At 37.6% G+C, this 27,282-nt stretch overlaps 1 protein-coding gene, 2 long non-coding RNA genes and 1 pseudogene across 3 annotated transcripts in view; 2 read left to right on the top strand and 2 right to left on the bottom strand.

The window, feature by feature from the left end:
- Nucleotides 1-1,233: 1,233 nt before the first annotated feature.
- LOC149108252 (uncharacterized) overlaps nucleotides 1,234-27,282 on the bottom strand; it is a 32,466-nt gene continuing 6,417 nt past the window's right edge. The window contains exon 2 of the long non-coding RNA XR_016209209.1: nucleotides 1,234-1,711. This is a non-coding gene — a long non-coding RNA (uncharacterized LOC149108252). The remainder of the gene's footprint in view (nucleotides 1,712-27,282) is intronic.
- LOC149108254 (adenosine receptor A2a-like) lies at nucleotides 9,349-10,308 on the top strand. The gene has a single exon (XM_089296357.1). It carries the CDS (start codon nucleotides 9,379-9,381, stop codon nucleotides 10,306-10,308), a length of 930 nt encoding a protein of 309 aa, XP_089152483.1. The 5' UTR covers nucleotides 9,349-9,378.
- Nucleotides 11,875-15,017, bottom strand: LOC110062297 (melanocyte-stimulating hormone receptor-like; annotated as a pseudogene).
- LOC149108253 (uncharacterized) lies at nucleotides 15,965-25,380 on the top strand. Its single transcript, XR_016209208.1, has 5 exons — nucleotides 15,965-16,211; nucleotides 16,448-16,502; nucleotides 19,235-19,336; nucleotides 24,972-25,030; nucleotides 25,285-25,380. It is a non-coding gene; the product is annotated as an uncharacterized LOC149108253 (long non-coding RNA).

Raw genomic sequence — 27,282 nt, 5'->3', positions numbered from 1 at the left:
TTTTGTTTGTTATTTTTAATTTACTTTCAATGGGTGAGTGGATGGATGGATGGATGGATGGATAGATAGATACATTAAATTCACGGAATACACTTTCCAGGTACTACTTTGCTTTTCACAACAAATGCCGTGGTCTTGATTATAAAGAATAATGGTCAAATGTGACAGCTGACCATATGTCGCTAAATAAATTGCCAAACATTAGAGCTGACGACGATATCATAGCATTGTATTTCCTTAATTGTATAATTCATGTACAAGTGCTGTGACGGTTTCTCAGGTGACCCCTTTGCGGGCGAGTGTTACAGTAAAATGGTTAGTTTCACCTCTTCTGCTCTGTCCGACATCTTTCCTGTTCTACCCGTGTTTAAAATAGAAGCCAATAAATAACTTATTAGACCGCAACGCTTCGTTTCAAACCAGATACAACTGGTTTTATGTTCGATTGTTGAAGTGTTCGATTATGTTCGATTGACTTCGATTACGTTTGATTGTTGAAGTGTTCGATTGCGTTCGATTGGTAAATTTTTGGGTGAGTTCGATTAAGTTCGATCACCGAAACCAATCAAACTCAATCGAGCTATTGAGTTCGATTGAGTTCGATTGAGTTCGATTACCGAACATTCGATTGACTACGCCGGGTTATTATGTACGTCTCTCGCCAGAGGGCAAAATGAGACGAAAATTGTGATTGAAACAGTTCTATGAAGCTTAATAATCCTTATAGAATTTTTCGAATTTAGAATTTTGGTTCGTGATCACCAACTGTCTATATTTAGTCTTGTGATTCTAGGACCCGACTGCCCATGTGAAGAGTCTTATGACTTCAAGTTGTTTATCTTAGTTTATCAAGAGTACTTAAGCTCCAAAAAATGCCCAATCGATGGTCATGTTTGTGTTTGTCTACTGGCCTTGGTCTGTATCTCACTTTTACTGTTTCTCATGCTAACTAGGGCAATTGTTATTTAAACCTGACTGGAAATTCAAAATTTAAATGGTAAAGAATAAACGGATAGGAATTCTGGTACTTGTAGTGAAATAACGACAACGTGCAATCAGCTATTGTACGCGTGATCACCAAAATGGGACATTTAAGGGCGTTGGGTCTTGATCGTGACAGAGAGTGCTCTTGGGTCAAAAAACAATTCACTCTCAACCAAACTCTCAGATAACCTGCGACAAAGTAGCGTTGGACAGGGACGAGTAAAGTTTCCATTTCTAAAACACCAAAACTCCGAGAGACTTTAGTATTTTATTTTTCCCGAACAATTACACAGAAACTAGGTTCTGGTTATTACATCTTTATTTGCTCTTACTAGAGAGTTTCAGGAACCTCTTTCGTTGGTAAGACCGAACTCACAATTTACGATTGACAGCAGCAAAACTTCATAACATTCCTTGTGGCACCGCCGCTCTCGTTGCATTCGGAACTCCAGCCAGGCTTACCCTTCTTTCTAGGCGTATCCAACTCTCCCAAACAAGTCAATTGTTTGTCGTGACAAATGTCTTCGCAGCTCTTCTTTTGACCTTTTTTCTTCTCCTCCACGGTTATCAGGCTAATTTCTACGCCATAACTTGCCCTGCAGGCAACGGGCATAGCCGAGCGAAGTGCCTCCTCATCTGTCGAATCCGCTGCGGGATCTTCTTGAGACAGATGAACGTCTTGATTGGGCTGGTCAGCTATTGACATCTGAGCTCCGAGGTTGGCATCCTACAAACAAATCAGAACATTAAATACAAACTTGAGGAAAAGGTTACAATTTAAGCTCAATCCAAGAACCGTTTTTCAACTCAGAAAGATAACATTTTGTGTGTTCCTTTTTATGCTCAATTCACGGACTACAAGTGATACCTGCCTCAATGATTCTCACTCCAGAAACTTCAGTTGAATATACTATTTTATGATATTTACGTGTTCGTTTGCTAGGTTTATGTGTACACTCTTTGTATCCCTCATCTTTAACTTAAATGAAATGCAGGAACTTAGTAGCGGATCAGAAACGGTGTATGAAATACGAGCTGATCATGAAAATCACATCGAAAATGCCTGCGCGTTTTCTGAATGTCTTCTGTGAAAAAGAGTTTCACTCTACCGACGATGTGAGTCAGATCATCAAGTCTCTCATTATTCCAAAATCAATTAATTAATCAATAAATCATTTATTTACCTACGTATCGTCTAGTGAGCTAAACGCTCGTTCAAAATACTTAATTAAGCGCGGATAAAAACGAAAATAACGAAATGAAAAATATAATATATCTATATATGTATAAAATCAGCCACAAATGAAGATAACAAATATTTTTTTCTTATACCTCTATTTCGGCCGGATAGACCAGTGTTACTCAAGGTGAACGATTAACCCTGAAGAGGGCCGGTCTATACGACCGAAATATAGATGTAGGGAAACAAAAATTGTGTTATCTTCATTTGTGACTGATTGTATAATGAGGATGAAACCTACGCACATTAGATGCTTGTGACAATATTATATATGAATAAAAGTATGTTACGAAACCTAAATACATCATTATATGAACTTAGGCAACCATCATAACTAAAACAACAATGTACAATTAAAAAGCTCCATTACTGATAGTATTTATAAACTTAAGAGATTATCTTTCCTTGACTCTACTAATTATTCTTATTCGAAACATGCTGTGACTGGAGAAATCGGCAAAATTATGTTCAACTGTATATGGAAAGGAGAAAATAAAGTAACACTTTCGGCAATAATAAACGATATTGAGAAGGAGGGGATAAAAAAAAAAAGATTCAAGTGGACTTAATTTTGTTTTTAAAGAGATATGCTGATGACGACTGTTCTTGGAGGACTATTCAAGACTCAGTTCTGTCTGAAGAATGTCAGAGGGCGTTTTCTCTTGGAATGCAACTTTGATGTTTCTAAGCTTAACATTACCTTTCCCTGTTTGTATAAGGAATGCCTAAATTCTTGGACCCCCTTGGTGGAGGGGCAACATTACCCTAGACGGGGTGTACTGTTATGGCAGTCAATTTGGAACATTTCGTTCAATCAACAATTGTTTTATTAACCTCAATCGAAGAAAGTCATCTTCAGATGAAATTATATAAAAGAAAATGGGTCATTATTCATCTCTTTTTGGGTCACCCTTCCCTCAGCGTTCATTCCTGGATTGAAGATGAGGGCGGACAGAAATATAGTAGCGAAAGTGAACTTCATATCTCCGCAACTGACGAGAGAGAATACTGAACATAAACAACCACAACTAGTAGCACTGGAATGTAGCAACTTTATGCTGGGCATATAGCATGCCTGACCTACTGAGGTTGGAGTGGTTTTCCTTTTTCGTTCTGATCGTCTGTCAACAAAACATGGGGGCGGGGGGGAGTATAAATATGCACAGCAGCATCCCATCGAGGGGCGTGTGGAAAGATTCCTACTAGCTTAATGCTACAAAAGCCAGCCTGCATGATGGGACACCAGGTTCGAACGCAAACTTTACCTACCTACCTACTTTTTGGTTTTAATATCTTTCTCCAAAATGTGCAGATCTTAATATTGGGACAGGAAATATCTGAATAAGTACCGGTGAGGTAAATGATGGAAAAGAAACCCGTGATACTTATTTCATGATCACGAGTATCCGCAGCGACTACACCACATCTATCTAACATAATCCGTCTGATACGCCAATTATCTACTACAATACTAGGCTTACTTCAGCGAACGTTTCTGGTCTTTGTTGTAACTCTTCTGCGACAATTTAGGCTCTTGTTGCAAGCGGTTTCTTTTAAGAACTGGACCAGATGTTTGGGGTTCTCTCTTTTAAATGGTTCTTACTACAAACGATTGGGCAGTTGAGAGCTTCTAAGTGACGTATTATTTGCAAACGCCACTCAAATAAATTATTACAACAAACAGACAAATAATGACTAAACAGTTATTAGAGGGTGACAAACTAGTAGCCAAGCAAAAATGAATATGTTTGCACGGAAATGTCTTCTAAGAAAATTATAAGGAATGTTTATAAGCAGCTGTAAGTCCGTACATAACGGAGAGTTTTGCACTTGGATGTACACTTTATGTTAGCTTTCGTAGAGGTAAAACTGAAAGCCAAACGATATTACGGTTGCGTGAAAGAAACCGAATTAAAAACATAAAACATTGGCAAACCTTTCTTAGTTTTAAAATTAGCAGTAATGGTGCGGGCGCTTCTATGGCATTTTGAGCGACAATATAAGTAGTTCGTAAACACAAGAATATTGGCAAGAATACTTTGAGCCTTACATCGGCAGAAAAATGAGTCGAATATTTAGCCTTGACCGGAAAAACACAATATTCTTATAAAAAAGAGTGGACCCAAGCGAATCAAGTTAATTGGTGTTCTTTCTTTAAAATAATTGTGTTACTAAAGAATGGACGGCTGACAATTCCAGAGATAAATATTTGGAAACGTTAGATAAATAGTTAAAGAAAAGAGACAAATAAATAATGAAAAATTTAAAGAGCTGACCAGCTGGTAACTAGGCGAAAATAAACATGTTAGCACGGAAATGTTTTCTAAGAAAATTCAAAGGAGTATTTACAAGTAGCTGTATTTCTCCACAAAAAGAAGCGTTTTGTACTTGGAGGTGTACTTAATGTTTATTTTCGTAGAGGTAAAATTAAAAGGAAAAAAAAAATTGCACATACAGGCTTGCGTAAAAAACGCTAATATAATTAGGTCGTAAACACTGAAGGTACTTTTTACGTGTAATTATAATAATTTAAATCACTTTATTTAAAGAAGGGTAATAAAAAGCGCTTTATAATCGGAGACTGACAAGCTAATGCCAGCTGAAAATTAGTTATAAATTGTTTAACTAAAATCTAAACCCGAGGCTGAGATTCTGTAAAGAGTGTAATTTTGTGCTTTGAAAGTTTGTAAATACAATACAATTTTTTCCTTTCTCAAAACGGTAAAACAAGACAGAAAAAGAACAAAAACATCACTAGCAGTTTGTTGAATCCTAATAAAATTTCTGCAAGAAGTTATGCGTCACATCAGGCTTTATTGACAACTGTCATGATAGGACAGATAATCTGATGTTGCATTGGGATAGCTCACTTTTTATTCTCTTAACTCTCGGTTGAAATAAACAATAATCTAAGAATATTCACAAGAATACTTTGAGCCTTAAATTGGCAGAAAAATGAGTCGAATATTTAGCCTTGGCCTGAAAAACACAATATTCTTATAAAAAAGGTTCTTTCTTTAAAATAATTCTAGTTACAAAACAACAGACAGCCGACTATTCCAAAGAGAAATATTTGGAAACGTTAGATAAATAATTACGAAAAGAGGCAAATAATGAAAAATTTAAAGAGCTTACCAGCTGGTAACTAGACAAAAATAACATGTTAGCACGGGAACGTCTTCTAAGAAAATTCAGTAGTAGCTGTATTTCTCCACAAAAAGGAGCGTTTTGTACTTGGAGGCGTACTTAATGTTAATTTTCGTAGAGGTGAAATTAAAAGCCAAAAAAAAAAAAAAAAAAAATGAAAAGCACTTTACAGCCGGAGACTGAGAAACTAATGTCAGTTGAAAATTAGTTATAAATTGCTTAACTAAAATGTAAACCCGTTGCTAAGATTCTGGAGGGAATGTAATTTTGTGCATTGAAAGTTTGTAAATACAATACAGTTATAATTTTTTCTTTCTGAAAACGGTAAAACAAGATAGAAAAACAACAGAAACATCACCAGCCATTCGTTGGATCCTAATAATATTTCTGCAAGAAGTTATGTATCACATCAGGCTTTATTGCCGGCAGTCTGGCTCCAAACTTACGTCATCAAAGTCATGTTAGGACAGATAATCTGACGTTGTATTGGGATGGTACACTTTTTATTTTTTTTAACCCTCCGTTGAAATAAACAATAGTCTAAGAAGCAGACAAATAATGAGGAACGTGTCATTAAAAGCTGACCGGCTGCTTTCTACACAAAAATGTACATGTTAACACTGGAATATTTTAAGAAAAATTAAAACCAATATTTGCAGGAGAAAACGCGGGAGATTAATAAAAGGAAGACAAATCAACCAGTTTAACAATTCCAAAGAGAAATATTTGGAAACGTTAATTAGTTAAATGATCACAGCAAAGCGACAAATAATAAGGAATGACTTACTTACCATCTGGAAAGTAAGCAAATATATACATCTTGGCACGGAAATGTCTTCTAAGTGAATTAAAAGGAATATTTACAAGAAGCTCTATTTCTCCACTAATAATATACATGAAAAAATTACTCGATTCTGATTAGCTGAGAGCAGTGCAGTTCAAGTGTAACACCAGTGCAAAAAGTGTAACACCAGTGCAAAACGTGTAACACCAGTGCAAATTACACAACGTAATCCTAGATTATGATTGGCTGAAAGAAAATAGGAAATTTTCTAAGCCAATGATATCACGCAAAATGATGGCGAAAATTTAGTGCAGAAACTTTGAAAAAAAGTATTCTTGAATGAGAAAAAATGGCTTCAATAAAGATCTTTCGGTATTTCCTCCACGCGAATATTTTTCATGTTAATATTATTAATAAGTAATCATACGGTTTTTCTCGCTCAATTTGAATTAATTTGCACGAGTGAGTTTTTCAAAAAGCTGAAATTGCACGAGCCGCTTCGGCGAGTGCAATTTCAGCTTTTTGAAAAACTCACTCGTGCAAATTAATTTCAAACTGAACTCGAAACCGTATGATTACCTATACATAAAGGAGCGTTTTGCACTTAGACGTGTACATACATACACATAATCTTTACTTAAGCAAGGTACAGAATTCGCCAGCTTAAAACTACCTGATACATTTACCGTCTAATGTCTAATATAATAAAAATAATTACATAAAAAAGCTGCTTTTCCACGAATGCCGTGCCTTATGCATCCTCAGGGACTCTGCTTTCGCCGTTAAGTCGCAAGGAAGGCTGTTCCAAAGAATGCACCACAATAGCTAAAGCTATTTTTAGAGTAGTTTGTGCGCGGCAATGTACTTAATGGTAATTATCGTGCAAGAGAAATTAAAACTAAAGATATGGACTTGGGCTTGAACTTTTACTTGGACGATGACATTACTGATAGCCTGGCCTGGGCAAAGAGGATAGATAAGATTCCATAAGCTTTAGATATAACGCAAAGAGTTGGCTCTTAATCGCAGCTTTGGAAACTAGATTTGAATCTCTTCTTGCAACGGTTAATAATTGAACGTCTATGGTAGAAGGTCTCAAGAACTAGAACGGTGGACCAAGTACAAAATTCAGTGACGGCTGTTGAAAGCAAAACAACTGAGCTTAGGAAGAGCGTTGACCAAATGCGAAGTTAGAAATTTAAAACTTTAAAACTTGTATTTGTTTTTTCTGTGGTAGTAGTCATGAGATGACCTCAAATTTGTATTGTCATTTCAAAAATTGCCATATATTGCACTTTGGCCCTTCAGCAATGCTGCTTGCATTATTTATTGTTTGGTGTAATTGTTTCTCTTTTTTATAATACTGTTGTTGCAGCTCATATGAATTCATTTTTTCCTCTGCCACCTCTTTCATATCAAAAAACCCTTTTCTCCTTTGTGTACTAATTTTTTCTTCGAATAATGGGATTGAACAACATTACGTATTATCATTAAATGCTCGTGGGATTCGCTCTTTAATTTCGACAAAAGGAAGGATATTTTTAACTGGCTTTTTAAATCAGATGTAGACATGGTTTCTGCAAGAAAAGTATAGTTACAAAGAAAAATAAAATATTTAGCGCAAACAGAGGAAGGGTGATACGTTCTTTTCACATGGAAGCTCGCGTGGTAGGGGTGTACTTATAATTAGCGAAGGAGCGGCTACATTTTAAACTCTTGTCGTCAAAGGTCGATGATCAGGGTCGCTACATTCTACTACAAGCAATCATGATAAAGGACTCTCCATTTCTTCTAATCAACATCTACGCAGTATGCGCCAAATGAATGCGCCGAACAAAGCGATTTTTCTTAAATCCAGCTCGGCCGAAATTATGACAAGTGTTACGTTTATCTGATTGTTCGTTTGTAGTAGGAGAAGATCCTTTAATCGAAATCGATATCAGACTTAGCTGGAAGTGGGGAATTAACAGAAAGAGAAGGATTCGGTTAAGAATTTAGAAGTAGGATAATTGTTTGGAACTGATACTTAGTGAATATATGGCGAATTACCAATCCAACAGAAAGGCGTTTTAAGTGGCGTCCAAACTTTCCAATTATTCAGAGACGGTTAGATTTTTGGTTGGTAAGTGACACTTTACAAGAAAACGTCGATTCAGTTAATATAATACCTTCAACAAAATGGGATCGTTCTACAATAACTTTGTCCCTCAATGGTATTGATGATAGTAAAAGAGAACTCTACCCTAGTAAACGACCATAAGTATCGTCAGCTACTCGAAGAAAAGTTTAAAATGTGGCAAACGCGTATGTAGCGGAAAAAAATAAATTTGCGCCGTGATCGAGCTATTGTGCTGTAATTGTTCGTTTTTAATTGTACAACTATAACTATAGAATACTGAATATCCATAGAACAACAACCCCGGCCTGGAGGCAATAAGGCATCGTCATTACCATTAGCATGTACCATATTAATTATCTCATGGTAACCAAATATCCTTAGTTTGAAATTTTGTCTCGTATTCAGAAAATTATTAAGAAGAATTACGTGTCGCTGGATACGAAAATTATACTAGATTCTTTCAAAGAAGGTCAAAATGTTCCTCCTCGTGTATTAAAAGGCACACGACTAATATTAAAATCATCAGTCCTTTTTTATTGCCGTTAGACGTCTGTTTATGAAACAACGAAGGACTTCGGCTCTTGTGGTTGAGAAAAAAAAAAGTTTTCTTTCTTAGGTACAAAATTGTCAAAAACCGGCAATAATTCCTCTTTTTGTTATAATATTAATTAAAACTGAATAAAAAGAGACAAATTAATTGCAACCCAGCGAGAACGATGCATTGATTAAAAATCTTCCTGTGTGGCTGACGAGATTTTGAAGAGCTCGGTGCAAATTCAAACTTTTACTTGGGACCACTGACGGCATTCAAAACTTTATCAAACAATGCGTTTATTTGACTAGTAGCCTACAAACCCCAGTAAACAGGCTCCTTAGATTAATTCTAAAAATACCGAAGCGTTTTTGTAAAAGCAGTTTCTCAGCATGCGCATCTAAACCAAAACAAACGTTTAACAGTACAAAATATTGTTTTTCTCCAGCCATAGAATTAAACTAGCCAAAGTGGCATGTTCCACTTAAATTATCATTTCCGAAAATATATCAAACAAGTACGAGGTATCAATAGATGTGAACCCTGTTGCAAAGGATAACCTCTAATTACAAATGGCTTCCTTCTGTCATAAAACATTGCAGAAATATTCTGCAGCAATTCAACACGAAGAAACCTTCATGATAGTCATTTGTGTGCTGAACTTTCTCTTCTCCATTGCGTCCACTCTCGGAAATCTCATTGTAATTCACGCTCTGTGGAAAGCATCATCAATACCCGCTAATTTAAAGAAGTTGTTCCTGAGTCTCGCCTTCTCCGACCTAGCGATAGGATTGATCATTCAACCAACGTCTGCTGTTACTCTTGCAGTGATGCTGAATATGGCAGCGGATGGAAACTACGACTTTGATCGTTTCTGCCCCTCTGTAATAACTGTGGCCACTGTCTGCACAAGTTTCGTCGTAGGAGCATCGTTCTCCACGATTACCGCCATCGCAATGGACAGATATCTTGCTTTGTTTATTCATCTTCGATATCAAGAGCTTGTCACAGAGAAGCGTGTCAATATTGCCTTGCTGATTTCATGGGTAAACAGCGCAGTTGTTGCCTGTGCCTTTTCGGCACTTCCCAGCAATAATGACATGGTAGCGGTGGCATTCGTATCTGTAGGACTTCTTATCCTGACTGTAGTGTACTTTCGTATTTACAAAGTTGCGCGATATCATCGAAACCAGATACAGTGCCAAAATCAGTTTCAAAATGATGAGGTGAGAGAGGTCGCCAGAGTAAGGAAGTCAGCTTTGAATGCTTTCTATGTCTACATTATTTCGCTCCTCTGTTATGTTCCAAACTTACTAGTTAGCATTTTGCTTGAATTCTATAATTTGGCAGTACCCATTTTAGCAATATATTTTCTGTCCACTGTTTTGCTTTTCTTAAATTCTTCATTAAATCCACTTGTTTACTGCTGGCGTTATCGTGAGGTTCGTAATATCGTGAAAAACACTGTGTTGAAAATGGTCACTTACAACAACGCCGAATGAAAAAGACGGATAACTGGTATATTTTACGTGCAATAAAAATATAAAGCTTTCCTGCCAACCTAATATAACCTAGATGGCAAATAACTTATAAATGTTACTGAACTAGTGCGAGGTCCGTATTGCAAAATGTGAAGGGAAAAAATATATCTTTACTGAACAACAGACTGTTTTCTCTTGGGCAATGTTTTAGAAAAGGAATTCGCAAAACTAAGTCGTGAGCTGTCCGTCATAGCGATCCGTATTGCAAAATTCTGAGCGCTCAGGGAACAAAGCAGAATTCTCTCTTTTATCTTGTAACTGTTTTCTGGATAATAAGTGTAATATAGTATATCGCAAAACTATGCAATAATAAGTGTTATCAATATCAATATCAAGATTAATATTCGTAGCAACAGCAATAGGAATGACAATAAAATATGAAACTATAAATATGAAAACCTATTGATCTGTAACTCTCAACAATATTGGTATCAAAAAGTGCAATTAACATTTCCTTGATTTATTTAAAGATGCAATTAAATTTTGCCGTATCATGCCGTGAGTTTGTCCAAGTCAACGGTATTTTTGATTAATCCCATTCATAAGTTATAATAAAAAAGTTTGTGATTATTCATACAGCAGTCCAGTATAAGTTTAGAGGCGGACTGAATTTTAATTTCAAACTTACAGCTTTGTCACTGTTGTGTCAACAGTTTGAATGGTCTGTCCACAGAGCATCTACTGTGTCTCAAGTTCGTCGAGATTGCAAGCAAATTAAAGCGGTCACAGCAGGGTATTTGAAAATAACTCGAACGCATTGGGGTGCCCTCGGGGACATACAAAATATATTTAATATTTTTTCGCCCACTCGCGGCCGCTCTCGCTTGCCTCTATCGCTCGTGCGTTTGAAGAAAAAAAAAACACAACAAAAATAGACGTCTGGGACGGACTAATGTTTCAAAGTCGAGCAAACGAAAATGGTTTTCTTTTAGTCCTCTTTGAATTTAATTTTCCAGTACTGTTTTTAAATCATTTTCTCCGAGTCGTTGGAGACAAGGGACAAAGTCGCCATTTCAAGAAAACCTCCAGTCATTGTACACCAGTCACTGTACGGGTACGAAAGCTCAGCCTCCGGGCTCTCAAATATAACCTTAGAGAAATCTCGAGCTTATAATTAATCCCATTATTAAGTCCTGGTCAAATGGACTCGCAAGTAGACGGAAGTTGAAAACTTGGGTCAATTGACGACTCCGTTTAGCAAGGCCTTGGGCGCACTTACGTTGATTTGCCATCACTTGCGCTCAGTTTGGTCGAGATCAAATTTGCACTCAAGTCGACGCAATTTTTTCCCCGTTTGGCCACTCACCCTAAGTCAACGTAATTTGAGTGACGTCCATTCGTTGTTATAGCAGCCTATCAGTTAATGAAATACAGGATTTGTCAGCCTTGAAATGTTTTTTTTTTTTTTGCGCTTGCGTGTACTTTCGAGGAAACTTGCTGCTACTTGCAGCTAGTTGTTTGTTTGTTTGTACCATTGTTTTTTCGTTTTCATATATTCATTCATTCATTCATTCAATCAATCAATCATTCATTCATTCATTCATTCATTCATTCATTCATTCATTCATTCATTCATTCATTTATTCATTTTACTCGGGGTATTCTATTCTATTCTATAACTACTTATAGACAATTCATTCGTCTATAACCTCCTATTTTCCCCTGGGAGAAATCGGAGGGTGAGCCAGCATTAGTCATAGCGGCTACTCTCTCTGCGCATGTTTATAAATCGTTATTGAACTTGAACGCATGCACATCATCAAACCGTAATCAAGATTTTCTGGTTCCCGTTTTCGACTTTGACCAGGGCTCCGGGGACGAGATTGCACTCCGATTGACTCGCTCTGAGCATGCGCATACAAGTTATCTTGGACTCTTTCTCGGCCCCCGTCCACACTGCGCCAAAGGAATTTGGAAACGAGGCTTTATTTCTCCGGTTATGCCTTCCGTCCACACGAGTGTGTGGGCGAAAAACATTTTGAAAACGAAGCTTTTCGAAAACGATGACGTTACGATTATCATGATATTCCCCTGCTCAAGTCTTACTCGAACACAAATTAAATGCAAAATGACCGGTGATTGTTGAGTTTTCAAATTTCTCCGGTGTACAGCTGTAGTGGACTTCCGTCAAAAGAGACCAACCTTGGTGGTAGATTCATGTCAAAATTTGGTTTTAGAGTGCAAGCCGAGATCACCTCAGATCTCGAGAGCAGGATTGCTTCAATTTTTATCAGTGCCACTAGATAACTGAAGGAAATAAATCAATGCTCGGTGTCAACTCACAGTAAAATTAATTCAAAACCTTAGCCTTTTTTTCTTTTCATTTGAGATTTCACTAATGAACTCACTGGCTGTTCAGCTGAGGGCTTTTATCAAGGTTGAGCTGCTCATCTTGGAGTCACTCTATTGTTCAAACAGTATTTTCGCTAAGCCAACAAATCGTTGAACAGTCAGTAAAAAATCCCATCTGATCCACTCTTTTAGTTGACACATGACAAAACGGACAAAAGCATTTCTTTTTTCCTTTTAGCTCTTTTAAACAAATGCAAATGAGCATCAGCGAAAATGCAAATGAACGGTGGGGATAAGGACTCTATAACAGAAAAGATTTTAAATTATTTGTACAAAGCGTACCAAACGTGAGACTTGTCAAGTAGCTTTTAATGGTATCATCACGTCCGATGTGAAGGTTAAAGAGAGAAAAAACCTGAAATCGCCTTGCATTTGGTCATCATTTCTTCTAGTGTTTTCCGTGTCCCGATTAAAAGGACAATTTATTACACGAATCATCATAATAACACACGATCATTAGCGTGATGCGAAGTCCGACCATACACCGCTCTTTGTGCAATTTTTTTCTTGCACTTTACCAGCTAGGGTTGCGTTCATGATTTCAAATCTTCTTCTTAGCCTAACCCTTTTGGATTCACCCATCGTTGAAAAATTCTCTTTAAAATCAAAGAAGATGCTAATTAACGAATTCCACCAGCACGAGATGTTTTTTTTTTCTCATTAGATTTTGAAAACAAAAATTAATAAATAAATAATAGTAGTAAAATTAGCGAAATGATGTTGAATCTTCCAATTCCATCTTCCCTTAGTCTCGTTTCACAACTTGAGCCAACCACTCTTCTGCAAATAACAGTAACCTTGAAGGCTGATTTAAGATTAATGAAGTTAATATCGGTCGCAGTTAATCTTTTTTTTTTTTCCCACTCTTCGTCCTTTTAAGCAATGCCTCTTAAACGCTACCATTTATGATTGTTGTACTCTTTGCTTGGTGGGGAATAAATGTTTTATTAAGTCTTTCACGATTTCTCTTATCTCGCGATATCGCCAGCAGTAAATAATGGGGTTTAATGAAGAATTCAGGAGAACGAGGAATCCAGAGACGTGATTAGCTACCAAAAAAGACAATCGAAGACTGTCTGCTCTCAGCAGAAAAATGCAGCACAAATTGGGAAGAAAACAAGCCAGGAAAACGATGTAGACAAGCAAAGCATTTATGGTCGACTTCGTTTCTCGGAGTATCCTCATTGTGTGATTGTTTTGCAGTTGAAACTGGCTCGCTATTTGATTTCGATGATGTCTCACAACTTTATAAATACGGACATATCCCACAGTTGTGACGAGAAGACCGAAAAGTTCAAAAGTAACAACCACCATGTTATATTGATCAGGAAGCGAAATGAATGAGGAAGAGACAGCGACAACACTTGTTAGCCACAGAGACACTAATGCAATAGCAACACGTTTTGAGGTAACAAGCTCTTGATATCGGAGGTGAAGAAACACGGCCAGAAATCTGTCTACAGCAATAAGTACAATAGTCAAAAATGATGCGCAAGTCAGAAGGTATATCGCAAATTAAGAGACAGTTAAAATCCTTGGACACAAGAAGTCAAAGTTAAAGTTTCCATTCGCTGCCATTTTCAACATCACTGCGACGATGATTCCAAACATAAGCTGTGCAAACAATCCCACAGCAAAATCAGAGACAGCAAGATTCAGGAACAACTTCTTTAGAGTAGCAGGTATTGACGAAGCTTTACAAAGGGCGCGAATAACAAGAAGATTTCCCAGAGTTGCAACTAGAGAAAATATCAAATTAAAAACGCAAAAACTCAACATTAAAGTTCCTTGATGATTGACAAGTTTTGTATTTTCGGCCAGTTTCTGACTACAGAGCGGGTGATTCATGGCGTCTTCGAATATTATACCTTTTTCTGATTAATACGCAATTCTAGAAACGCATGCAGTGAGTATACACCTTTACAAGTAACACAATTACCATCTGATTAAGTCACAAACTCTTTTTAAAACTTTAAACAGCTTGATTTGATGTATAATACGCATTAAATATTGAGTGTTTTAATAATTATGTTTTGGTATAAACAAAGGTAGTTTTTGCAATAAACTTATCTGAAGAAAACGCCAACATATGGATTTCGTGTCTAACACTCAAGATTCAATGAAAAGTGAAAAAAAAAAAGGAAATAACTATTTATTCCTCTGTTGACCTCAGCAAGAGCTTTATTTGTTTTATAAAAATAATTATTCACGCTCATGCGCGATTTTCTAGGATCCAAAAAAACAGTAACGAGCTCGAGGCCCCTTTTAAGTGAACTGTAATCAGAATGGTCGTACTGATAAATTATAAAATAAATAAAAAAGGTCTTCCCGACTTGAAAAAACAAATAGCAATTAACGAAAATCAAACTACATCAACAGAACAATGAGAGATTTTTTTTCTACTGGCAGGTGGCAGAGAAAACCAAATTTATGTTTTTTTTGAGTAGGCAAAACTAGCTAGCTTTTAACGTCGAAACCCCAAAATGTAAGCTGTTCATCAGGGGATGCATTGTGATATGCATTTATTTTATCAGAACAAGTTCAAAAGAAGAACCAAGAATAGAAGTAAATTTAGAAATTGCGGTTTTCCTTTAGAACATAAACAACAACAGCAATCCAGCAGCCTTACTTTTAAAATGTTTTAATAAAGTATCTACCTAATGCGCTGCAGGGATTTTATTGGTATAACAATGCTCTTTAGGAGAGCACAAAGCATGAAGCTCACGAATCATGACGAATGCTTACGCTGTAATCAGCCTTTTTCGACTTCCTGTCTTGATTTAACTGATACGTAATATTGGTTTCTCATAAAAAGAGATTGCTCATGAAGGTTGGAGAGGCTTTTGATCGAGTTCCTCCTCTCTAGAGTAGTAAAACAACAATGGGTTGTATATGAATTTAAATATAAAGCGTGCATTGCGAATTATAAAGGCTACAACGTGACCTACGCATTGAGGTGCGCAGAGACTCAGGAGTGCTCACGGGAGCCGATATACAAAATATCCACTCCGCAGGGCTTAGTGCGCTGGCTGGGATTCTTAAGCATTGGCATAGAACTTGCTGGGAAGCCCGCTTCAAAACAACTGCTTGCTTACTGGTTTAAACTCGGAAGCTTATCCTAGCTGGAAAATGCGCATTTTTGGCATGAATCTAGCTGGTAAATTTTAATGTGAGGTTTTCCCTGGTAGACTAGCTCCATTACCAGCCGCCACTCTGGAAAATTAGCCCCGGAAAATTAGCATGCACTCATCAACCGAAGGCAATTCGCGCGAAGAACGGACTCAGGGTGCCGCCTAGTGATATGGTCACTTAGGATTCGTCTATCCAGGCATGCGCTGCGTCATATTACACAGCAGTTATATGACCCCTGTGTGACAGCTGAGCTGTCGACTTTGAAAGCGAAAACGTTGCTATTGCAGGCACGGTCACGTCCCAGCCAAAGCTTTTGGCTACAGCGCTCTACAGAGTCGGGAACGGTTTCTTAATAAGAGAGTTGATTTTATTTCAACAAGGTAAGTTCCCTGTGCTTTCTCTCGTCTGTTAGCTGTGTAGTTTCAGACCTACTCTGCTATTCTGTATTTGCCGTTATTGTTCTGACCAAGTTGGATAACAATTAATTTTATGTGCATTATCCCCGAGCATTATCTTCTTGGTGTGCTTTCCGTTTAGACAACCAGATCTTCTTGTTGTTTAACACATGTCGAAAATTCTTGATTTACTTAGTTAGATGTTTACAATTTTGTTTCAGCAATCGTCAGAATCGTTTCGTGTAACGCTATTGCAGCTAAAGACCATTTACTGAGGTATGTCAGTCTTGTAAGCTGTTGTATGTCTTTCGTGCAATAGTACCGGGAATAGTATCGTCTTTGACAAATGCTTATGCGCGCCGTCTACTTTAGATGTAACATGTTTACTTGTACAGCTAGTAAGCTTATATACACTTAGTATTCAAATTTAAATCAAATTCTAGGCACAAGTATTCTCATCATATCGCGAACATTTCATCTGAGTGTGTGCTTACCATACATCGACAGACAGACAGACCAGGACATTTTGAGCAAAAGTCGCGGATTGTAGTTGTTTTGTTTTTCGCTATATCGTTTTTGGGCTATTGATACTGTTATATTTATGATACTGCTATATTTATGGAAAATGGAACAGTTCGTTCTGCTCGGAATTTTTAGAATAATGGTAATGTGGCAGAAACTTTAAGAGAACGAAATCTTATTATCTGAACTTATGAGCTGTTGTTTCCTTTGATTTTAAACTTCTTCCGAAAAGATATTCCACCGTTCCCTTGGGTGTCCCTGATGTTTTGCAACGAAATTTACGTCTTGAAGTCTCAAGGGTAGAATTCTGTGAGCGACTTTCGTGCTTCATTGCTATGATTTCCAATCAGGTTATTCTTAGTTTAATAGCGTGCGCGAATATACGTATGTATATTTTATTTGTATGAGTTCGGCTTGAACGCGTCCCAAGCAAGGAGACAAACAAGGTTTTATACATAGCTTAACATTCCGTTGTTTCTACATTCACAAAGCTTGTTTTAAGAAAAAGGTAACTTGGATTTCCAGGGTTACAAACGATACAATTTTTTGGCGTTTGTATTTTCGTGCAATTTTGACGCAAATCCCGAAAGAACTGTATCGCGATGCAAAGCAGCGAAATTTTATCGCGTGTACCATAGTTTCTTGAGCGGCGCGTGACGCCAGAATAACAGTTCATTTTTTTAGGCTTGCCATAAGTCGACTCTTTCTTGAAGCGGAACAAGTGCAACTGCGAGAAGCCTTCTCGTTCCGCCAACACGCACGAGTTGAAATTTAATTTATTTAACATTGGCGCGAAAATATCGTTGCCCACCGATGACCAGATATGATGACCTTTCCTCGAAAAAACACTCTCTCAGGCCACTCCTTCCTAAATACGAAATAACTGAAGCATGTTTGGTTAACATGATACCGGGTTAACGTTCATACTAGTACGAACGAAGGGCGCTAAAAAATGCCCAAATTTTGAATTAGGGTAGCTGCTGTGGTCTTGCAAATGTTTATGAAACATATAGGTCGACTTGAGATAAAGATGAAGTTAAGATGAAGAAAAAAAAAACTTTTAGCCTTCGAAAAGGCTCCCGGCGAGGATAGAAAAAAACATTTGGCGAGCGCGAAACAGAATAATTCGGAGAGTGAATCGATCAGGGCGGGACAGGGTAGCCTGTAGACTTATATTTTTGATGTGCCTATCCACCGTTTGTGATAAGCCTGCAACAAATCAATCAATGAGGTAATTAGACCTGTCAGGAAGCTACATTTTCTGTACTGGCAAACAGATCTAATCGACCTAATCATTTAGCCAGGCCCGACGTAAGTAACATGTTCACGTAATATTTCAAATTTTGTCCCTCCAGAGCCAATATTTAGAGAGCTTAAAACATATTTTGCAATACCGAAATGAGCCTAAAGAAATTATTAGCAAATGATAGAGGTGTCGAACTCTGCTAAGCGACATGTAGATAACAGCGGAAAGTCCGGAAACCACGCCCTTGACCGCTTGGGAAAAGTTTTCATCTTTGTCGGCTAAAAAACCACAAAAATTTGAAACCGCAACGGGAAAGGAAAACTTTTAGACAGAAACGGAGGGTCGCACTAGTGGGAGATAATTGTCAGTACCAAATTTCAAATTTATTTGCTTGGCGATGTCATCCCAACCTTTGCGGGCTTGACTGCTGTTGATGCGATCGAAATTCTCGGCTCACAGGTTGAATAGCATTTTTTCTTCGTCATCTGACCATCTTTCATAAGATCGTTTTCCAGTATCTACGGGTTCAGGATCAGGAGACGATTGGGAAGACGAAGATGACGACGTTTGTGAAGCACTTGCTTGCATGGACCTGGTCGGTAGAGCGCTTTCCTGCGCAATGCTCGCATGTGAAGTGCTCGGTTTCGTTCCCCTTCCAGTCATATCATTGTAGACGGGAGCATACTGCGGGTATTCCATGCTATCGCCGTAAAAACCTTGAAAACCTCGTTTTTCATGTTACGCTGACAAGTGTTGACAGTTACCGCTGTGATTCCCATTGTTTGGCTCGACTTTTCGAAAACCTGCCTGCCCCACCCAAGCACTACGGCGTCTTTGATGTTTTGCCGATTCGCAAAGTTTTTGCCAAAGCGAAAAACCTGCGGTCGCACTAGGCAAAGGCCCGCGATGACAGATTTCCACCGCAAAGTGAACAAATTCTGGCAAAGATTTCCCAAGTGCGACCCATACCTATAGCACAGTCAGACGGCTCCACTCTACTTAAAATTCCTCCTCATAACAGAGCATTTTGTTCTTGTTAGATAGCACAATCAGTATCAAACTTGCTATTAATTGCCCTTAAAATAAAGACGTTTTGATCGTAATATCAGTCTCAATGCGTTTACGTAATTTCAATGTGATGTTCTATAAAAAAGGCTTTAACAGAAAAAGAGACTCTAGCTTTCCATATTTTGCGACTCCGTTTGAACTGGCCTCTTTGGAGCATTCTTTGTTTCTGTAGGGAATCGTGAATTGATGCCGCCTCGAACAATCGTGGTGTTGAAGGAAACATGAGGGGCACACCATTGGCTACCGAGCTCCAGTTCACAGCACGAGGAAAAGGGTTTGCAAAAATTAATGAGCTAGTTACTTCTAACCATATCTTTGTTAACTAACAGAGAAAAAAACGTTAGAGAACTGAAAAACGTTTGTGAACTATTTAGTGGTTGTTTAATGCTTAAAGACCACATGCTGAATGGTATACAGGAAGTGAGTTAACCGCTTTCTCACTAACCGAAAGTGTCCCGTGACAGAGCCTCCCAACAAAAATGAAGTTACCTCTTTAACGGCTCATCGCAAGCCAATTTTAGGTGATCTCGTTGGAGGCTTCAACACATGGAAGGTTGTGCCGCGAAAGTATTTGTTATCTCTGAAGGGAGGTTTGGAAACACCAAAGGATTATTTTACCTGTAGACGACTGCTGGTAATTTTCCCAAATTATCCCAGAATCCTAATGTCTTTTCGAGAAATTCGGAGCATTTCCACTTAGTCCCAACACGGTTATGAACAAGTGTTTGATCTCAAAAGACTTTCCTAAACTGGCGAAAACACGTCAGCTAATTAGGAGAAAAGTCTAGTCCGTCTAAAATGTAATAAAGTAAGCTTAATGGAGATAAATTTTGCTTGAAACATGTAAACCTAACTTAATATTTAGAGAAGTGTTTGTGATTTCGCAAGGGAGTCCAAACTTCTTCTGAACATCTTAATTTAATTTAAAGAAGTGATGGTGATCTCACAAGGGATTCCAAAACTTCGTAACATCTTAACTTACTTTAGAAAAGTGTTTGTGATCTCGCTAGGGATTCCAAACTTTCGTAACATCTTTACATACTTTAGAAAAGTGTTTGTGATCTCGCAAGGGATTCCAAAACCTCTTTTGAACATCTTAACTTATTTTAGAGAAGTGTTTGTGATCTCGCAAGGGATTCCAAAACTTCGTAACATCTTAACTTACTTTAGAAAAGTGTTTGTGATCTCGCAAGTGATTCCAAAACTTCTTCTGAACACCTTAACTTACTTACGAGAAGTGTTTGTGATCTCACAAGAGATTCCAAAACTTTGTAACATCTTTACCTACTTCAGAAAAGTGTTTGTGACCTCGCAAGGGATTCCAGAACTTCTTCTGAACATCTTAACTTACTTTAGAGAAGTGTTTGTGATCTCACAAGGGATTCCAAAACTTCGTAACATCTTTACTTACTTTAGAAAAGTGTTTGTGATCTCGCAAGGGATTCCACAACTTCTTCTGAACACCTTACCTTAGGGACCGTTCATTTTTTATGAGGGAGGGGGGGCTGGTGGGATTTGGGAAGCACCATTTAAAAATCGCATGACCCTCCCCCTCAGCTTACCAATTTTTTCACATGGCCCCCCCTTTATAGCGGTCATTTTTTGGGATGACCCCCCCCCAAAAAAAAAAATTGAACAAACAATATTTAGATTTCAACTTTTTTAATATTTCTCTATTATCCCCCTACTTCACGTTATTGTGCTCACTATGAAGACAATATTTACAATCCCTATACGACAGAGAGCTGTTGTTTAAAAAACAAATCAAAAGAAAGAGAAGTCAATTTCGGATCTCCTAGTTATGGCTCGCCCTGAGCGTGTGGCATTTGGCCTCTCATTGGCATCTTCCTCCTCTGAATTGATGAATGCAAGAATGACGTCATTTAAGTCATCTTCTCCCCCAGAGTCAATGGCATCACTGTCATACTCATCATTGTCACTTTCATCTGTTTCACTGCTGTCAGCACTTGCCCTGTTGTCATTTTGTGTCAATGTCCTGGCATTTCTCAGTGTTGGTTGGCCAGCTCTGAGAGGACTCTTCTGCTGCAAGCATGAATGTCTTACAATTGCCTCTACTTTCTCACTCTTGCTGCTTTTTAAATGCGCAAAATTCCAAAATGCGCAATAATGGCGAAAGCGACGAGTCGTTTAAGAAAAGGTTTACAGCTGAACGATCCAGGCAGTTTGACATCTTACAAGCAAAAGAAGCAATCTTTCTAAGTGCGGATGGCTGTTCAGAAAGGGTGGGTGAGTTTTCCATGCCAGGGTACCAGTTGAAGCCCAGTGATGGAAGAAAACTGAACTTCTCCATCAAAGAGCTCAGAGCAATTGTGGAAAAGTTGAATGTCATATTGAAAGATGTAAAGGAACATGATTCCACACTCTTTCAGTCCAATGGGCTTGCTTTAAAGCAGGGCGAAGAATTTGCCCACAGTTTTAATGTAAAACAGATCAAATGTATAGAAGCTAAGTTGACGAAGGCCACGCAGGACATGGAAGCACTAGAAAATAAGAAGAGCAATTATAACAGCATATTCAAGGCACACTCAAACAGCACATCAACAAAAGGAGAAGGAAAAAAGAAAACCGCAGAAAGTGAAATGAAAGAAAGAGGAAGCGGACTGAAAACAACGTCCAACGAGTTTATGGAATCTGTGTTGGAAACCCGCTAGGAAATGATCTTCCACAATGCCTTGTGTACCCTCCTAGAACGGCCGTCCCGGAAGAGTGTATTAAAGTTGAGGATGTTGCCACGTCGTTATTTAGAAGAGATGGGCCATACATCGCACAGCTCTTGGAAGGGAATTATTTCACCACAAACCTTGAGCAGGAAGTCAGAGATTATGTTTACACCTTCATGTACCCTGAAGAGTACACTCTGACGGAAAGCATTGCTGCTTCTTGCAGCATTGGTGAAAGAGACTCCCATAGCAGCACAAGCGGCGACGAAGAACTCGACGACAGCGAAGATGAAGATGAGTGCCAGTGAAAGTTGCATTCGAAAATAACAGTGTTAAATACTTCTTTTCAGTAGCTACAAATGCTTGTTGTGGCCAAACGTTTTTTTAAAGCAGAAGGAAAGTTTGTAATAAATTTGTATCCTGCCTTCTATGTTTATTCTATAGCAATTTTTTTGATATTCAAACGTTATGCCATTTTAAAGTTTTACTAAAATATTTCACGTGACCCCCCTTTTTCCCTTATTTTTTTGGGATGGCCCCCCCTCGAAAGCTATTTTTTTCGCATGCCCCCCCCCCAAATCCCACCAGCCCCCCCTACCTTATAAAAAATGAACGGTCCCTTATTTTAGAGAAGTGTTTGTGATCTCGCAAGGGATTCCAAAACTTCTTCTAAACATCTTAACTTATTTTAGAGAAGTGTTTGTGATCTCGCAAGGGATTCCAAAACTTCGTAACATCTTTACTTACTTTAGAAAAGTGTTTGTGATCTCGCAAGGGATTCCACAACTTCTTCTGAACACCTTACCTTATTTTAGAGAAGTGTTTGTGATCTCGCAAGGGATTCCAAAACTTCTTCTAAACATCTTAACTTATTTTAGAGAAGTGTTTGTGATCTCGCAAGGGATTCCAAAACTTCGTAACATCTTTACTTACTTTAGAAAAGTGTTTGTGATCTCGCAAGGGATTCCACAACTTCTTCTGAACACCTTACCTTATTTTAGAGAAGTGTTTGTGATCTCGCAAGGGATTCCAAAACTTCTTCTAAACATCTTAACTTATTTTAGAGAAGTGTTTGTGATCTCGCAAGGGATTCCAAAACTTCGTAACATCTTAACTTACTTTAGAAAAGTGTTTGTGATCTCGCAAGGGATTCCAAAACTTCGTAACATCTTTATTTAGTTTAGAAAAGTGTTTGTGATCTCGCAAGGGATTCCAAAACTTCTCCTGAACACCTTAACTTATTTTAGAGATGTGTTTGTGATCTCGCAAGGGATTCCAAAACTTCTCCTGAACACCTTAACTTATTTTAGAGATGTGTTTGTGATCTCGCAAGGGATTCCAAAACTTCGTAACATCTTTATTTAGTTTAGAAAAGTGTTTGTGATCTCGCAAGGGATTCCAAAACTTCTCCTGAACACCTTAACTTATTTTAGAGATGTGTTTGTGATCTTGCAAGGGATTCCAAAACTTCTTCTAAACATCTTAACTTACTCTAGAGAAGTGTTTGTGATCTCGCAAGGGATTCCAAAACTTCGTAACATCTTAACTTACTTTAGAAAAGTGTTTGTGATCTCGCAAGGGATTCCAAAACTTCGTAACATCTGAACTTACTTTAGAAAAGTGTTTGTGATCTCGCAAGAGATTCCTAATCTTCTTCTGAGCATCTTAACTTAATATGAGAAGTGTTTGTGACCTTGTAAGGGATTCCAAAACTTCGTAACATCTTAACGTACGTTAGAAAAGTGTTTGTGATCTCGCAAGGGATTCACGTAAGCGCCAAACCACCCTCCTAATGTTTCATGAAGGCTATATTTGCTTGGTTTATATATTTCTGGACCAAGTTTGGCAGATGAGCTTTCTTTGTTCTCCAGTTTATTTTAATTTGGAAGTTGTGACAAAATGTCAGATTATGACGTCATATTTGATGACGTCACCAAAACGTGCTCCAATTTTTGTAAAATCTGATAAAAAAGATTATGTCATTGGAAAGGCCTTGACTTGAGGAGTAAAATGCCGGAAACCGTTTTTTGCTATGATGATTATTTTTCGAGATATGGTAAGTTAAATATTTTTTTGTTGCCCCCCCCCCCCGGAATTTGCTTAACCATACTATCCTTCTCAAGTCAGTCTCTCTGGTTTATTTTTTTCAGGTTTATTCTAGGAAGGCTAATAATCTAGAAAAATAGCAAGCTTGATGTTGTCAAAAATCGTATGGTTTAAGAAATTTGATTTTCGGCTTTGTTAGGATGGTATTAATAGTAAAAAACGGGTGACGTCACAGGTTATGACGTAACAAAACTAATTTTAACGCAATAACACTAGAGGGATAATTTTTTATTCCGATTTTCTTCGTTATTTTTGCTTTAGTCATCTGGCACATCACATGTGCAACATAGCTACATTTGCTGGAACAAAATTACGGCTCCAATTTGGGGATTTTTCTCAAGAGGGGGACTCCATATTTTGCAGAATTATTTTTCATATTTAAAAATGCCATATTTCATTTAATTTTTGTGATATGGACAAAATTTTTTTCAGTTTTCAACTCCCCTTGATGTGCTCTTTCGAACACAGTAAAAATATGCATATTAAAAACTTCAAAAGTGGCAAAAAACATGACGTCATCACTGTGACGTCACAACTTTGACATTTACTGACATTTTTCACGTAAATAGAATTGGCAATAGGTCTCCTGCTCATCTGCCAAGTTTGGTGTAGAAAGAGTCAATACTTTTTAAGTAATACGAAATAATGTGAAATACCCAAGAACTGACGAAACATTTGAGGGGTGGTTTAACCCCTACGTGATTCCAAAACTTCTTTTGAACATCTTAACTTATATTAGAGAAGTGTTTGTGATCTCGCAAGGGATTCCAAAACTCCTACAGTTTATTTAACTAGATGAATGCTGTAACAAGGTTTTCGAAAACTGCAGAAAAAAAAAAGAAATTCACTACCTATACTAAGAGAAATACCTCAAAACACTCTTTGGTTCTCCTGAAGGTTCCTTGAACATCGTAGTTTGTTACTATTCAACTGTATGAGTGTTTTTTAATTTATGAAAGTTTCCTAATCATTGAAGGGTTTACAAAGATTTTACTTAGAAGAAGTGCAGTTACATATAGGTTATTTTAAACAATTATACCCATTTACGTGAAGTGTTATTATTTACGACTGTTCTTCGCTATTGTATTTTATTGTGTTCACATGATGTAAGTTTCTTCGCAGGTTCTAGAGTGAAACGTGGAGTACTTTGTTGGTGTTTTGCTGAACAAATTGCATTTCAGGTATGATATAGGCTTTCCTGCAATTTGAAAAGGGAAAAAAAGGGACTTGCGTCCATATAGAGGTGTTTTTTTAACAGTTAGACACGAGTTTTTTTATGAAGGGAAGAGTGTTTTTTTAGTTTTATTAGGCAATTTCAAAGATAAAGGTACAAGACTGTCAATTTTTCCTTTTGAAGGTCAAAAAAGTCAATACCATTTTTCAAGATAAAGATCAACGCGCGCATGCTAAATGTGTTCCTTTCCTTTTTACACAGGTTGAAAGAGAGAGTTGACTGTGAGACCATTTTGCGTCAACACTGTAATTCAGGTAGGTAATTCACCTCATATAATAACGTTAAGGACTGCAAAAAGATTCTAAGGAAAGCTCTTTTTAACAGCTCAGTTTCACGAAAATAAGTAGACATATGGTCAGCTTCATATTACTAATTTCTGGTAGAAATGCTAGCGTCGGACGTGGTGATGGTTGTTGAGCATCTGACATAAGCAGTTAGAAGAAGTGTTATGCAAATGAAAACTGGAATTATGCAGTTTACAAGCGTCGAGGTCAAGATAGTGCCTTCCTGGCAAACGTTTTGTTTAGTAAAGCATATTAAATAATTAGTAGCGTTTAAATCAGATATAATTAATCAGTAGCAAGATTCAGTTTTCTGTCAGAAACTCGAAAGCTTCCAGTAGAAAAGATCCAATGCAAAACTGGCAGCCTAAATGTATGTCGCCCAGAAGAAACACTTCCCTAAAGGAATTAAAACTATTTACCTTGAAGATTAGGACAAAATAAATCACTGTGTCGAGTTTTAAGGCTATCTTCTTCTCTAATTGGAGATCATAATTACATATACGTTATCAAAAAAGTGAAAACGAGGCTACGTAGGCCAGAAGCGTTTTATTCTTTTATAATCCGTTAAATAAGTCTCTACTTTGTAACCTTTAAACCAAAAAACGCCAAAGCGTTTTTAGTATTTTGTTCCATTTGCTTTTTTAGTGTGATCACGTTATAAGAAACGTGACCAGACAACAGAGGGCATTGGTAGCCATTTTTGCGTATGGTCAGTTAGAAAAATAGATCGTTAGATGATGTTGTAGCTTCCTAGAGGGACGCTGTTTGGGCAAGAATGCACTTTCTTTAGTGCATCTGCTAACGAGGATTAGGATGTTTTGGATTATAGATTCTGGGTACGATTTCTCACAAGTGCCGCCAACACTTGACTCGGAGCTGCAGTTGGGATTATAAGAAGATATATGGTCTTTCATATATTCACTTGTAGTTGGGACTATGGTTGAAGGGGCAGGTGCACCAGAGCAGTTTTGTTTTCTCACAATTCTTTCAAAATTTGCAAACGAATGAACTATTAATATTGCTCTAGCCCGAGAATGAAAACTAGTTCAAAATGTCCGCTAGTTTTTCTCAATGTCGAGTTTTTCTATTTGTAGCTAGTAAGGGGCAATTAATACCGTCTGGATTATAGATTCTGAGGAACAGGTACGATTTCTCATAAGTGCCACCAATACTTAAAGATATACTCGGGGCTGTCAAAAAGTTATGTCGTTAAGTTTGAAGCGGGCAGGTACACCAGAGCAGTTTAAAAACTGGAATGTGCGAGCTCGGGGTTCATTTCCAGCCCTTGTTCCTCCCATTATGGACTGAGAGGAAAAATTCAATTACAATTTGCAAATTAGTAGAGCTAACTCTAAGTATTGAACAGATCCGAGCATAAAATCCACTATAGTACATTTGAAATTATCTACCAGTTTCAAAAGGTAACTAAGGCAGTCTGAACCTGGGTTCGTTGCGGTATTGGTTTCCTAAAAACGCTGACAACCCTAAACAGCAGTGGTAGTTAAGCAATTAATTTATCGTAAGTTTTACTTTTCTAGGTATTGATCATTTTATGGCAAAATAAATGGTTTCTATAGATTTTTTTACAACAAACATCTAATTCTATTGGATTTTACTTTTTTTTATGCATGCTACATCTCCATTGAAGCCTGTATACATTTGGAGGAAAAAATGCAAAATACTTTGCATTTTTCATTAACAGCTGAATGGAGCAATGAGTTCTTGTAGTCTTAGTGGCCTTGGACACAGTTCAGTTATGATACATTCAGCGACAATTGTTTTGCAGAGGGCTATAAATTACTGCTAGCTGAATTATTGCATGGATGGAGAACTGTCGTAATCTTACTGCCATTCAATGATAATTGTAGTGTTTCCTTTTTGAGGTAAGTAAAATTTTGTTTTTTCATGTTCACTA

The sequence above is a fragment of the Orbicella faveolata genome, unplaced genomic scaffold, assembly GCF_042242905.1.
Source record: "Orbicella faveolata isolate gen_17 unplaced genomic scaffold, um_ofav_v1 contig_26, whole genome shotgun sequence".
Classification (NCBI taxonomy): domain Eukaryota; kingdom Metazoa; phylum Cnidaria; class Anthozoa; order Scleractinia; family Merulinidae; genus Orbicella; species Orbicella faveolata.
This window is presented reverse-complemented; position numbering and strand designations above follow the sequence as displayed.

What these genes read in the sequence shown, in the direction of transcription:
- LOC149108254 (XM_089296357.1), top strand. Translation starts at nt 9,379, where the DNA reads ATGGCTTCCTTCTGTCATAAAACATTGCAGAAATATTCTGCAGCAATT.